The sequence below is a fragment of the Anguilla anguilla genome, chromosome 17, assembly GCF_013347855.1.
Source record: "Anguilla anguilla isolate fAngAng1 chromosome 17, fAngAng1.pri, whole genome shotgun sequence".
Taxonomy (NCBI): domain Eukaryota; kingdom Metazoa; phylum Chordata; class Actinopteri; order Anguilliformes; family Anguillidae; genus Anguilla; species Anguilla anguilla.
In genome coordinates this window covers 22,817,160-22,831,975 of record NC_049217.1, presented here as the reverse complement: position 1 = coordinate 22,831,975, position 14,816 = coordinate 22,817,160, and the positions used below count along the sequence as shown (strand labels likewise).

General features: G+C 52.6%; 1 protein-coding gene across 1 annotated transcript in view; it reads right to left on the bottom strand.

Annotated features, from left to right (window-relative positions):
- Positions 1-31: 31 nt before the first annotated feature.
- The window catches only part of abca3b (ATP-binding cassette, sub-family A (ABC1), member 3b), a 41,426-nt gene continuing 26,641 nt past the window's right edge, over positions 32-14,816 (bottom strand). Inside the window, 19 exon segments of the mRNA XM_035398703.1 lie at positions 32-339; positions 1,033-1,106; positions 1,521-1,711; positions 2,245-2,415; positions 3,049-3,236; positions 3,659-3,853; positions 5,038-5,172; positions 5,495-5,667; positions 6,100-6,258; positions 6,842-7,061; positions 8,009-8,213; positions 8,808-9,081; positions 9,554-9,860; positions 10,158-10,356; positions 11,483-11,581; positions 11,985-12,135; positions 12,992-13,202; positions 13,659-13,814; positions 14,112-14,266. Of these exon segments, the coding sequence (XP_035254594.1) occupies positions 208-339; positions 1,033-1,106; positions 1,521-1,711; positions 2,245-2,415; positions 3,049-3,236; positions 3,659-3,853; positions 5,038-5,172; positions 5,495-5,667; positions 6,100-6,258; positions 6,842-7,061; positions 8,009-8,213; positions 8,808-9,081; positions 9,554-9,860; positions 10,158-10,356; positions 11,483-11,581; positions 11,985-12,135; positions 12,992-13,202; positions 13,659-13,814; positions 14,112-14,266 (3,395 nt within the window). The 3' untranslated portion in view covers positions 32-207.

Here is a 14,816-nt window from a genome sequence, read left to right as displayed (position 1 = left end):
GGTGCATATGCATGTGTGTGTGCGGGCGGGCGGGCACGTGTGTGTGTGTGTGTGTGTGTGTGCGGGCGGGCATGTGTGTGTGTGTGTGTGGGGAGACCTGAGGGAGAGGCCTAGCTGCTTGCTGCTCTGCAGAAGAGAGTCCGCACATGCAGCCATATGCAGCCAGGGGGCGACAGACGCAGGCCACTCTAGAGCCGGCCGGCCGCTCTACTTCCTGCCGGCCTCGGCGCAGTGCTGGAACTGGGCGAAGCTCAGGAACACCTGCTCCAGGGAGATCTGGCTCACGCAGTAATCCTCGATGCCATACTTCTCTTTAGCAGCCTCCATGGTCCCAAACACCTGGAGGAGGAGGGGGGGCGGAGGAGGAGGAGGAGGAAGAGGGTGAGCCGGGTGGATGCGATGTGAGGGTTTGGCGAAACGCACACACAGACGTGTCGTCGACAATCGGAGCACTGCAAAGATTCCAGGATCATCAAAGTTCTAGAACAGTGGTTCACAACAAAGAACCCGCTTAGTGACAGAATACACTTCCTAGGACCCATTTTGCAGTCTGTCATATTGTCAACTGCGTCATATCCGAGTTACATAGAATACACACCGCTTTGCCTAGTTTATGTCCTGATGAGTGTGAATGCCTGTGTAAGGAGTGTGTTTCTCAGAGGCATCTCCTAGTCCACCTCTGTCCCACTGTTGACCAAAAGGGGGTTTCAACCCATTTGGGGCTACTTCTCTCAATCCCCATCCAGGAACCTGTGGCCTGCAGCCAGTTGTGGCCCAGTTCTAATATAAAGTTAAATAAACTGAAAAAAGTATGATTACACATTAATATTATTAATACAGAACATTAATAACACATTCCATTGTTTGTAGGTTGGCTGCAGGGTTGGGCCAGGGTATCATTTGTGTTCCAGAGTGGATTCACCAAAAGGCCAGTTTCTCCACTAGAGGGTGCTATAGTCTTTCAGAAGAGATCTCAGGATGGAGTACAGACGTAATGTGAGATCAGGAGAGGGCCCAAGAAAGAGGTTTTACCTGTGCCCAGGTAAGCGTCTTGTCCGTAAGGTGGTAGTGCACCATGCCCTGGTGTTCATCCTTTAGCACACTTCCTGTGGAGACATGGTCACATGGGGGGTGAAAAACAGGAAGTGAGCTTGAGCAGGAACACCTCCATCCACCAGGCCACCAAGTACGAGATGAAAAGCACCATAAACAATATTACATCATTCATTTGGACTGAACGTGTGGTGCATCAGTATGCCCAATGTCCATCTCTGTCTTTCTGCTACAGGAAGTAACGGGTTCTCAATTCAGGCAAACAGGAAGTCTAAATCTGTGCTGGCAACAAGGCAAGCAAAAAGGAATCTGTTAAAGGGATATAAAGTGGACACACACAGTTTAACCCAGTTAGCTAACGCTGCTTTCCGCAGGTACCCAGCTCAAGTAAGGAACGGGTTTGGTAGGAACAGCAACGGCCTCGTGCGGCGCAGGAGGGGAAGACAGGCGTAGCCGTGGCGACGGACCTGGGAAGGTGCTCTCGATGAAGTCCTTGAAGAGCTGCACGCCGATCTCCTCCAGCTCGGCCTGGACCTTGGCCAGCAGCGTGTAGCCGCTGCCGAACGTGCTCTTCAGGTGCTGCGGGCTGCCCAGGCACTTAAACTGCCCGTTCACCATGACCGCCAGCCGCGTGCACAACGCCTCGCACTCCTCCATGCTGCAGGGAGAGGGACGGAGCGAGAGAGTGAGCGCCGGAGCGAGAGAGTGAGCGCCGGAGGGGGAGAGTGAGCGACGGAGGGAGAGAGTGAGCGACGGAGCGAGAGAGTGCGTGACGGAGGGAGAGGGGCGTACCACAAAGGGGCCCTGACCTATCGTTTAAAACAGGAGAACCTCACGCACTCCCGCTGAGCCTCCCAGTGACTGAGCCCGGCGGAACTGCAGCGCCGTTGCCGTGGGACCCTGGACTGGGTGAGTCAGTCTGCGTCTCAGTCAGGGGGAGAATGACTCAGAGGGAGAGGGGGAGGGACACTGCTGTTTCTACGGTTACTGCCTCCAGCCACAACCAAAAAAAGTTTTTTAAAAAAGGGAGAGGGAAGGAGAGGGAGCAGAAGAGACAAAATGTGCTTGAATGTGAGAAATGTGCTTTGCTTAACGGTGCAAGAGCATCTGAAGTGTCCCTGAGGGAGGAGGCAGAATGTGAGGGACGTGAACCCGTGTCCCCGCGGTGGGGGTCTGTCAGCGCTCCGATACCTGTGTGAGGTGATGATGATGGCCTTGCCGGACTCGCGGGTGCGGGTCACTGCGTCCCACAGCAGCCGGCGGGCCACCGGGTCCATGCCCGTGGACGGCTCGTCCAGGAAGATGACGGGGGGCCCGCCAATCAAGGCTATGCCGGCGCTCAGCTTCCTCTTATTCCCCCCGCTGCAGGAGGGAGGGAGGAGTTACTGAGACACAGACTATGCACATACTACACATGCATGCAGACACACACGCACATGCCCAAATCCCCACACACACACACACACACACCCATGTCCCCGCACACATACACACACCCATGTCCCCACACACACACACACACACACACACACACCCATGTCCCCACACACACACACACACCCATGTCCCCACACACATACACACACCCATGTCCCCACACACACACATACACACACACACACACCCATGTCCCCGCACACATACACACACACGTCCCCACACAAACACACACACACACACAAACATCCCCACACACACACGCACACACCCCTGTCCCCACACACACACACACTTACGTCCCCACGCACACACACACACACACACTCACTTACGTCCACACACACACACACACACACCTACGTCCTCATACATACACATCGCCATACACACACACACACTCACGTCCCCACACACACACACACACACACACACACACCCCCCCATCCCCACACACACACACACCTACGTCCCCACACACACACACACACACACTCACGTCCCCACACACACACACACACACACTCACGTCCCCACACACACACACGCACGCAGTACCTGTATCCTCGGACCAGCTTGTCGGCGTGGGGCTCCAGCAGGAGGGACCGCAGCACGTTCTCCACGCAGCCGCTCACGTATCTCTCCGGGATCCCCCTCAGCCGGGCGTACATGTTCAGCGTCTCCCGGCCCGTCATGTGATCCAGCAGGGCGTCAAACTGTGGGCAGTAACCAATCCGCTGCTGCACCTACACAGGGCAGCAGGGGTCAGGGGTCAGAGGCACTCACCAGCCAGAAAAAGGTTTTTTTATTTTTTTATTATAATAGCAAAGCACAAAATTGCAACTTTTCCTTCAACTGAAATGGTCAACTCCTGACTTTTCAACCCCAGACAACACCCGGACTGACAGGGGCCCTAGAAAAATTGAGTAGCAATTGTGCAGGGCCGAGGTAGCCTACTGCACTGTACAACATGAAGCTAGGAGCTAGTCCCCTTTTCTTGTTTTATGTTTTTGTATTCTCTTATTTTTATTTGGTGTTAAATTCCCTCTTATTTTTTTGGACAACAAAATATATTAAAGCCTCCTAAATAACTTGTCTTGATGCCACAGGCCGCATCATTGATACATTCGCGTACGGATGGACTTCCTGTATGGCAGGAAGTTCCTACCTTCTTGATGTCTCTCAGTATGCTGTAGCCGTCGATGTAGGCGTCCCCGGCGGTCACCGTCTCGTCCCCCGTCAGCATCTTGAAGGTGGTGGTCTTCCCGGCTCCGTTGAAGCCCAGCAGGCCGAAGCACTCGCCCTTCCCCACGGCCAGGGACAGCCTGTCCACCGCCAGCAGGGCCTGCCCGCTGCAGTACACCTGGGGACAGGAGGAGGAGACGCCATCTTCTCAGAGACCCTGCGCTCGAGGTACGCGCACACGCACACACACGCATGCGCACACAAACACGCATGCACACACACGCTCTCACACACACACACGCACACGCTCTCACACACACACACACGCACATGCACATACACAAATACACACACACGCTCTCACACACACACATGCACACACACACACGCACACATACACGCACATGCACATACACAAATACACACACGCACACATGCACACATACACAAACACACACGCACACACACAAATACACACACAAACGCATAAATACACAAACACACACACACACACAAACACACACACTCTCTCACCATGACACACACTTACACAGACTCAAGCTCACACCCACACCCACACAAATGGTACAAGTAACAGTGTGTGATTATCCCCTTTTCAAATGAGAAGGACCATCTTTTGAATTTAACAATAAGTGCTGAGCTCACTGCTTCGTATGATTGCTACTACATTGTCTTTATGAGTGTAATGACTAGCATTATGGAGGCTGAACTGAGGAAGAGAAAATCATTAGGAAGCTTTGTTTCCATTCATTGTCCCTGCAGAGCTGCACCAAGCCCTGACTCACCACAAACAAATGACTAAATAACAACATTCGGCAGTGGGTACCTTTCACACTCTCTCTCTCTCTGTCTCTCTATGACTCTCGCCCTCGTTTTGTGTTTTTTGATTCAGACGGGCAGAAAGCAGAGGAGGGTAACAGACAGAGCGGGGATCGCAGCTCAGAAGGCGACGCGGCGGGGGATCGAACCCTCGCCCGTGCGGGGCGGGTGGCATACGGCTTGAGAGACGGGCGCCCTCCATGACTCCACACCGCCCTGCTAAAGGTGCCCTGCATCCTGCACACATCACCGTAAAAGCTACTGCTGTGCCTCACACCTGCCCTTACACTGAAGTACATACTGAGCCCTAATGGGACCCTACAGGACTTGGTCATGGAATTGACTATTTTAGCCTGAACATTTTTTTATTTATTATTCTAAACCATTAAATTATTCTGGTTAGACAATGATTAACCACATACTTCACGTACAGAGGCACTAACTGACCGACTGGCCTGCACACAAGCGCGCTCTCACACACGTACACACACACACACACACACACACACACGGGCGTGGCACCTTGCTGAGCTCCTGCAGGATGAGGGGACTCCCCACCATGGACTCCATCATCGGATGACAATCCAGCACCCTCTTCCTCTCCTCCGCTACGTCCCTGTCCTCCGGCAGCAAGGCTGTGTTTCCAACCAGCAGCACCTGCACAGAACCATAAGCACACACACACACACGCACGCACGCACAGACACACAGACACACAAATATAAACCTTTTTTTAAGGAAAGAGTGCTTGACATCCCCCCCCTCAAGTTCATACTATTTCATGTTTGTCAGTGCCTCGGCAGCTGAGTGAGCTTTTCCTCTCTCGCTCATTTCAGTCTGTGAGAAAACACACAGACACCTGCAGGTCTCGGGTCTGGCGGTGGCGTCCCCCCCCCCCCACCCGCCAACCCCTAACTCATGCACACTGTTATCTCTCCAGCCACAGCAAAATGACACCCTCTGCCCCCACCCCCCTCACCGTCTTCTTCCTCCTGAAGAGGGAGCTGATTTGCCGGCATAAGGTGCGGAAGCACTGCATCTCGATGACGAAGAGCAGCGTGATGAAGACGAAGCCCTGCAGCGCCATGGCCACCAGGAGGCGCCCCACGCCGGGCTCGGACATGGAGAAGTAGTGCTCCTGATACGTGATGTCTGAGGAGGAGGAAGAGGAAGAGGAGGAGGACCACAGATGCCGGTGAGGGTGTGGAGCCAAAGAAGCGTCCTTTCCACAGCAGTCTCAACACTGCACCCGGGGCTGGAGGTCCGCACACTCCTCTCCCCTTCCCTCACCCACACTACTGCCATTTAGCAAATGCTCTTTTCCATTAGCAACTAACTCAACTTTAGACTTACACATAAGTGACAGCTTTAGCATTTTGCTTCAAATAGCATCCATTTGCACAGCTGGAAGTGTACTGAAGTAATTTGGGTTAAGTACCTTGCTCAAAGGGTGCAACAGCAGCGTCCTAGCAGAGAGCCTTCCAATGACAGCTCCAGTTCCCCAGCCATTACACTACCCTTCTGCCCTCACCCCAGCTGGGGTCACCATGTCCCCGCTCCCTCCCTCGCGGTCCTTGTACTCACTCATTTCCGTGCAGATGAACTGGGCGAGAACGCTGGAGGTGCAGAAGGTGATCATCTCGTAGTTCTGGTAGAACTGGCTGAAGGACATTCCCAGGCAGTAGTTGGGGAACAGCAGGAAGACCTTGTCCAGCACGTAGGCCAGGTGCTGCAGGTTTAATTCTGAATGGTGACAGAGGGGAGAGAGAGAGGCAGAGAAACATCATATGATTACTGTTTTTAACCAATCAATCCCTCCAGAAAATTAGAAATGCTCTAAAAATGAGGCACTAAAGCACTGCCATTTCCCTCTTTGCGCGAACACACACACACACACACACAAACACAAGCAAGCACACACGCACACAGCACAGAGTTCCCAGATCTCCTCTACTCTCCTCTCCTTAGGGCTGTGCCAGTACACCCCAATACTTCCCAATCCTATCTAATACTTTCCCAATGCATCCAACATGCCTGAATACTTCCCAAGACTACCCATTACTCTAATACTTCCCAAGACTACCCATTACTCTGTAAAACTTCCCATGACTGCCTATTAATCTCTAATACTGCTCAAAAAAGCCCATTACTCCCTAATACTTCTTAAGACTGCCCATTACCATTGAATACTTCACATGAGTTTCCAGATACTGTTTCCAGACTTCCCAAAACTCTCTAGCTCTTCCAATAATTCTCAGGCCTCCCTCATACTTCCCAAATACTCCCAAATACTCCCAAATACAGTGTAATACTCGCCGGGCCTCACCGGGGATGCTCATGATGGTGACGGCGAGGAAGGTGGCGGTGCCGCTGATGATGTTGAAGACGGTCAGGCGGGTGTAGGCGGTGGCGGCGCTGGAGAACAGGAAGCTCAGCAGGTACATGAGCGGCACCACGGCCCAGCCGTACAGCAGCAGAAACAGCAGCACGTCCACCAGGTGGCCCTGCTCTGTGAAGGCCCGGACCCCAAAGGCCCTGAACACCACCTGCGGGGGGGGGGGGGGGGGGGAGGGGGGGAGGGAGGGAGGGAGGGAGAGAGAGAGAGAGAGAGAGAGAGAGAGAGAGAGAGAGAGAGAGAGAGAGAGAGCGGGAGAGAGAGAGAGAGAGAGAGAGAGAGCGGGAGAGAGAGAGAGAGAGCGGGGGAGAGAGAGAGAGAGAGAGAGAGAGCGGGGGAGAGAGAGAGAGAGAGAGAGGGAAAGAGGACGAGAGAGGGAGGGAGAGAGAGAGAGGGAGGGAGAGGGAGAGAGGGAGGGAGGGAGAGAGAGAGGGAGGGAGAGAGAGGGAAAGACGACGAGAGAGGGAGGGAGAGAGGAGCAGGTCATTCCACTGCTGAATTCACCACATTCGCAACAAGCCAAGTCAAGTCCTTCAGCTGATTTGCAGCAGCACTGATTGATCCATAGAATCAGGTCCGAAGGCGGAGCCGCAATCGGCATGTTAAAGGTGAAGTTCAGGAGACTTATGAGGACATTTGGGTTCACAAGCTTACGAGGACATCTGTGTTCACAGCCTTATGAGGGCGCTTGTGTTCACCAATACCCTCAGTCTCCATAAAATCACTACAAAGAGAGCACAGCGGGCCATTGCATAATCAAGGGGAATGACTAAGACTCTTTCAGCACTATACCGTCTGAAATACTCTGAAATACTCAGCAGCTGTTGATGAATAATTCAGTGGTTCTCAAACTGTAGACTGGGGTGCACTGTTGGAGCTGAGGTAGGTCGTAATTAAATTAAAATAATTTAAACAGAAGAAAATTACCAACTGTATTCGATAAGCCTTTCGTAGACACTAGAGCGCAGGCAGCACTTCTGAAATACGGCACCGTGTTCAACGGCATGTTGACGTGACTTTTTAAATAAATAAGGGGCCCGTCACAGAGAAGGTTTTCGCCCGTAAGGCGGGAGGGGCAGGTGGGAGGCGCTCACTCACCAGCATGAGCACGCAGGGCAGCAGGAAGTTGACCAGGTCCCAGAGGAGGGCGGAGAACCAGAAGTTGGAGAGGTAGACGCCGCTGACCTGCTGGACGTGCTTGGACTTGAGCGAGCGCTCGGCGACCAGCAGCAGGGCGAAGGTGCTGGAGAGGGACGCCATGCCGTACATCAGGTTTATGGCGATGGCGAAGCCGGTCTGGCCCCTGAGGGGAAAGGAGGAAGAGCGGGGGGGGGGAAAGGAGGGAGAGAGAGCCGGAAAAAAAAGAGGAGAGGCATCAGGAGAAACCCCCCTTTCCCTGCAAAGCCTGAAGAACGCCATTCACCATGGAGTAGAAACGGTTTCACCCCCCGCCAACTCCACAGTTACCATAGAAACCTGTTACAGAGGGATCTTCAATGCCACCTCAAACGCAGGGAAAGGTTTTAGAACACAACAGCCGGCCGAAATTGCTAAAAAAAAACCTTGGGTCTACAAAAATAGAAACTTTGCAGAAAACGAGGAAAAACCATCATTATATATTAGGCACATTTCAGTTTCGTGACAGTTTAATCAACTGTCATCAAGACAATATCAGAGCCAAGAAATAATGATAGTACGCAAATCATGATGCAGGGTTTCTATTTATGACTCTAGTGATACGCATGAAGGTACCACAACACCTGCTCCGGAACAAGAATTAATCCGTGTTCTGAGATCTAAAACAAGGGCTCAGCAACTGTCACTATGTTACCAGGTCGGAAACACAGCCCTGTGATTTGCTGGCTGGTGGGGGGGGGGGGGGGGAGTAGCTACGCACTCAGTGAGCTGGCTCCGGGCGGTCTCTGAGACGTTGCGGGGCATGGGGGCGTTCCCAGCCTGGATGGAGGCATTGGGTCCCGCCAGCATCCTGTAGAGGGCGTTGTCGAGCAGGAGTAGGGCAGTGGCGGGGGTGTGGTAGCCCTGGTTGTTGAAGTAGGCGGTGGCCTCGGCGAAGGACCGCGAGCGGCCCCTGAAGGCCGCGCCCACCACGCAGCGCTCGTTGAAGGCTCCGCCCTCTTTTTCAGACATGTCGAGAACGTACTGAGGGAGGTCTGGAGAGAGAGGAGGAGGAGAAAACACCAGTCAGGCACACAAATCTCACACACACCTGTATATGAGCACACAAGCACACGCACGCACGCACACATACTCACGCACACACACTCACAGAATGTATATTCCACACACATGCTTCATCTGAGCTTAACTTCCACACATTTAACAGTTTTTGAGGAAAACAGACATTCTTCTAGTGGAAGCTGTTCTCTGTGTTGGAAGTGTAATTCAACAAAAATATTAACACTAATAATAATGATATATGGGAACAGGAAAAGGACCTGGAAAGGAAGCCAATACAATAGAATATCTGAATGAATTTTAAGTTAAACAATCCATAACGCACAAAGTAAACGGTCAGCGGAAGGGCAGATTTGGCAATGCTGAAAACAAACATGTTGCCTGGGCAACCGTGCCTTCTTCAATCCGACTCCTCCCCTAACCGGGCGGAGCCGGGCGGAGCCTCACCGCTGATGTTCTTGGACAAGGCCCCCTGAGCGGACAGCTGCGAGGCGTAGCTGGCGGCGAGGCCGGCGGCCAGGGGCCCGGCCCCGGGCTCCAGGGCCACGGGGACGGTGGTGAGGCCGTAGCGGCTCAGGTCCAGGGGCAGCTGGGGCAGGTCGCGGTGTCCGGGCAGGCTCCGCGCCACCACCAGCGCCAGGACGGTGAAGATGAGCGGCACCAGGAACTGCGCCACCATCACCTTCCAGTTCCGCCAGCTGTACAGCGCCCTCTTCAGGAACATGGCGTAGAACTGCTGCATGTACAGCCTGGCCTGCAGGGCGGAGCCAGAGGATGGGCAGAGAAAAGGGGGAGGGGCAGAAATGGTGTGAAAAGAGAAAGAATGGAGGTGGCAAAAAGATGAGGAAGAGGTACAAATTAATTTCAGGAAAGCAGTGGGAGGACGAGATGAAAATACACTCCCTGCATTTTCGATTTTTGATGAATTAAATAAATTCCAATACGCATATACTTATGGCTCAGTAACTGGCTGAATTATAAATATCTACACATGAGAATGCCACGTTTCTTTAGTTATTTCGGTATTTGGCGGTTGACCCGGCCGGCTCACCCCCGTGTTGAGCTTGATGTTGGAGCAGTCCTCGGAGATGAGCGTCCCGCTGTCGGTGAAGTCCGTCACGTCGGTCATTCCGCTGATGCTGCTGGCGTCGTCCACGCTCCAGTCATGTGACCTGCGCTCGTGCTGGTACTGCAGCGCCGGCAGCTGGATGGCTTGGATATCCAGGCTGGAGTCCACCAGCTTCCCCACCCTGCACAACAACACACACACACGTAAATATATAACACACACAGATACACAGCACACACATAGCAATATACAACACACACATGTAAATATATAACACACACAAATACACAGCACACACATACACACACATATCAATATACAACACATACACACATCAATATGCAGTACACCCACAGGCACATCAATATACACACATCAATATACAATGTAGACACACACCAATATATAACACACACATGTAAATATACAAAACACAAATGTGTAAAACACACACACACAATGTAAATATACAACATACATAGATATACGAATATGCAATGCACTCTCAAGCACGTAAATATACAACACACAACTGCAGAGTCACAGTGATCATTTTGAAAAGTACCACATGCAGTCATCAGAGTCATCAGATGAAGCTATTTTTTCCCCCACTGTGAGGACTACATACTAATTTACTGATCGATTAGCTCTCTGAATGGCCTATCCAGGAATCTGAAAGGGTTCTTATTGGATGGTGACTCAAGAGCACCAGTCTGACAGCGATTTTCACACATGGTGTAATTACAGCTCACAGCCTCTCCCTCCCACCTCATTAGTCTCTCCAAACCAAGAGGGGGCAAGACGGCCCCCAATGAGTCGAAAATTACCTCCCGCCCAAAAAAAGAAGGCTAAAACTGCTCCAGAAGAAGCTCATTACAGCCAGAGCAGAGCTGGACCAGGGACTCATTTTTTACCCAGCACACCCAAGATCAATGCTGCCCACTCCCGCCTCTGTCTCCAGCCCCGCACTCCTCCCCAAAAACCACCGAGGAGGGGGGAGAGAGGGGTACGGGAGCAGAAACCAAAATTAACTGCCGACGGAATTCAAATGAAAATCTGTAATTTTTCGATCTTTACCATTTGCAAATCTGTAGATGATAGTGACATCACCAACGTGCAGAGCAGAATGTACAGAATGGTCCCCTTTATAAAATGTCTGTGAGATGTTTGATGGGAATTGCATTTCAATTTCTAATTTTTAATAATTTGGGGCGACACAGCTGCAAGGACACCTGACACCATGACCGTCTTCCGCATTCTCCACCCTGCGTACCACACAGGTACCCCACGAGCACCCCTCATCGTACCTGAGAAACACTTCCTCCATAGTGGTGATGGAGGCTCCATAGCTGGCAATCCCCAGCTCCTCTCTGTTCATCTCCAGCTCTGCAAACAGCAGCTCAAACCTGGCAGGGCATAATGTCATATTTTTATTCACATGGTATCACACACGCACACACTCACACACTCACGCACACACACATACGCACACACACATACGCACACACACACTCACACGCTCACACACTCACACACACAAAGCACAGACACCTAGTGACACTCAATGTTCAAAGCTGGGTGACAGAAGAAAATCTTTCAGGTGAAAATGAAGTATAGATTTTATGGAAGGTGAGAAAAGGACGGAAGACAAGAAAGAGAAAGAGAGGGATACTGTTGACAACCACACATAAATGCACATGCACAGACACGTGCACAGGCACAGGCACACACACACACACGCATACACACACAGACACGCACACGCACGCACACACACGCGCACGCACACACGCACACACACAGCCGTACCTGTTGGTGCTCTCCTTGGGCAGGATGTAAGACAGCTCTGCCCCAGCGCTGCTCTCCAGTGTTGCGTTGGGCACGTACATGTGGACCAGCCGCGTGATCTCCGACACGTTGCAGAGCGCGTCCTTCACAATCACCATGTGGTACCCAGCACCTGCGTGCACACACATACAGGCGTACACACACACGCACACGCACACATACAGGTGTACACACACACGCACACGCACACGCACACATACAGGTGTACACACACACACACACACACACACACATACAGGCGTACACACACACACACACACACACATACAGGTGTACACGCACACGCACACACACACAGGCGTACATACACACAAACGCAGAAACACACACAAACACATGCACATGCGCACACACACACACACACACACACAAATACAGAAACACATGCACACACAAACACACACATGCACGCGCACCCACATGCAAACACACAAAACACAGGTTTCACTCCGTGGCCAATAAAACTCCCTCCTCTGTCTTTCTCTGTTTATAAGCCATCCTTGATAAGTGCTTACAGAACATCTTTATTTTCGTATGGTCTACTCTGGGCAAAAGAAGAGAGCAACAGAATCCTGCATTTGGGTCAAAGCCTCTCTCAAGGGCTCTACTTCTAAAAAAATCCATTATTGGCCATCAAGGATTTTGCACTTATAAACTTTATCAATCAATCTGTTGTTAAAATTTTATATTCATTCTGCTCAAGCTGTTTGTCCTTTCTCCTTTTAATTTTCTACCTCTCTCCTCTTCCTCTCCAGATTGTTAAGCATGAGTGTGTGTGTGTCTCTATCTCCCTCTGCCTCACTGGTCAGCATGGACAGGGTAGCAGTCTTGCCAGCTCCCTTTCATCCAAGCAGGACTGAGGTCAGGACACACATTCACACACACACACATCTCTCTCTCCCTCTCCTTCTCCCCCCACCCTTTACCCCCCTCTCCCCCTCTCCCCCTCTCCCCCTCCCTCTCCTCACCGTATTTCCTCTTGAGGAAGAGGGGCGAGCCGCAGCACTGCAGCTCCCCGCCGGCCATGATGGCGATGCGGTCCCCCAGCAGGTCGGCCTCGTCCATGAAGTGCGTGGTGAGCAGGACGGTGCGCCCGCGCTTCTGCCCCTGCAGCAGGTCCCAGGTGGCGCGGCGGGCAGAGGGGTCCATGCCCGACGTGGGCTCGTCCAGCATCACCACCTGCGGCGAGAGCGAGTCAGTGAGGGACTGAGTGAGTCAGAGAATCAGAGAGCGAGTCACTGATTCAGACGGTAACAGAGTGAGTGAGTGAGTGAGCCGGTGAGTCAGTGATTCAGTGAGTAATGGAGTGAGTCGGTGAGTGAGGGAACGAATACGTGAGTCAGAGAGTCAGAGATTCAGTGGGTGAGGGAGGAATAAGAAAGTGAGTGAGTCAGTGGGTGAGGTAATTACTGAGTCAAGGGAGAGAGAGTCAGTGAGTTGGCAAGTCACTGAGGCAGTGAGTGAGCAAGTCAGGGGTCTAGTAAGTGAGTTAGGCCATCACCTAAAAAACAGCACAATAGGTGCTTATGCGCCAGGCAACAGTCAACATTGTCAAAGACCATCTACACCACGGCGAAGACGTGAGGGAGAGAGGAAACGGCCGCACAGGCGGGCTCTGCGCTGCCCCCTGCTGACCTTGGAGTCCCCGATGAGGGCGATGCCGATGGACAGCTTGCGCTTCATCCCGCCGGACAGGGTCTTGGAGCGGGCGTGGCGCTTGTCCTGCAGGTTCAGCATGAGCAGGATGCGATCGACCTCCGCCGGGATCTTCTCACGGGGGTACCCCTTCAGCTGCACGGGTCAGGGAGAGGGAGGGGAGAGGGGAGAGGGGGAGGGGGGGTGAGAACACGGACATGGTTCTCCAAAGCCAAAGTGTGTGTGTGTGTGTGTGCGTGTGGCTGCGTGTACGAGAGAGAGAGAATGAGTGTGTGCAGAGAGTGCATACCTGTATGAGTGTGCATGGGTGTGTGTGTGTGTGTGTGTGTGCATGCGTGTGCATGGACAGTAGATACGTGTGTGTGTGTGTGTGTGTGTATGTGGACAGTGTATACCGGTGTGTATGTGCGTGCGTGCGTGCGAGCGCGTTACCTGAGAGTAGAACAGGAGGTGCTCCGCGACGGTCAGGTTGTCGAAGAGCACGTCGTGCTGCGGACACAGGCCCAGGCTGCGGCGCACGTGCGCCATGTCCTGCGCCATGTCGTAGCCGTTGATATAGGCGCGGCCACTGCTGGGCGGATACAGGCCTGGAGGCAGAGACACAGAGCGCGAATAACACCAGCGGCCTGCAGCGATGCACCGCTTCTGTGTGTGTGTGTGTGTGTGTGTGTGAGAGAGTGTGTGTGTGTGTGTGTGTGTATGTGTGTGTGTGTGTGTGTACGTGTGTGTGCGTGTGCGTGTGCGTGTGTGCGTGTGTGCGTGTGTGCGTGTGTGCGTGTGCGCGTACATGTGTGTGCGTGAGTGTGTAAGAGAGAGTGTGTGTGTGTGTGTGCGTGAGAGAGAGAGAGAGAGTGTGTGTGTGTGTGTGTGTGTGTGTGTGTGTGTGTGTGTGTGTGCGTGCGTGCGAGAGAGAGTGTGTGTGTGTGTGTGTGTGTGTGCGTGCGTGTGAGAGAGAGTGTGAGAGTGTGTGAGTGTGTGTGTGTGTACGTACTTTTCTACGCACAGCTGGGAACCGTAGCATTGTTGCAGAGTAAACTGTTAACCAAGTGGGGACATTTTCCAGGTCCGCACATGGCAAATGCTATAAATAATGTTAATGTTACATGCTGGTGAGTTGACTGCCCCCTGCTGGTGATC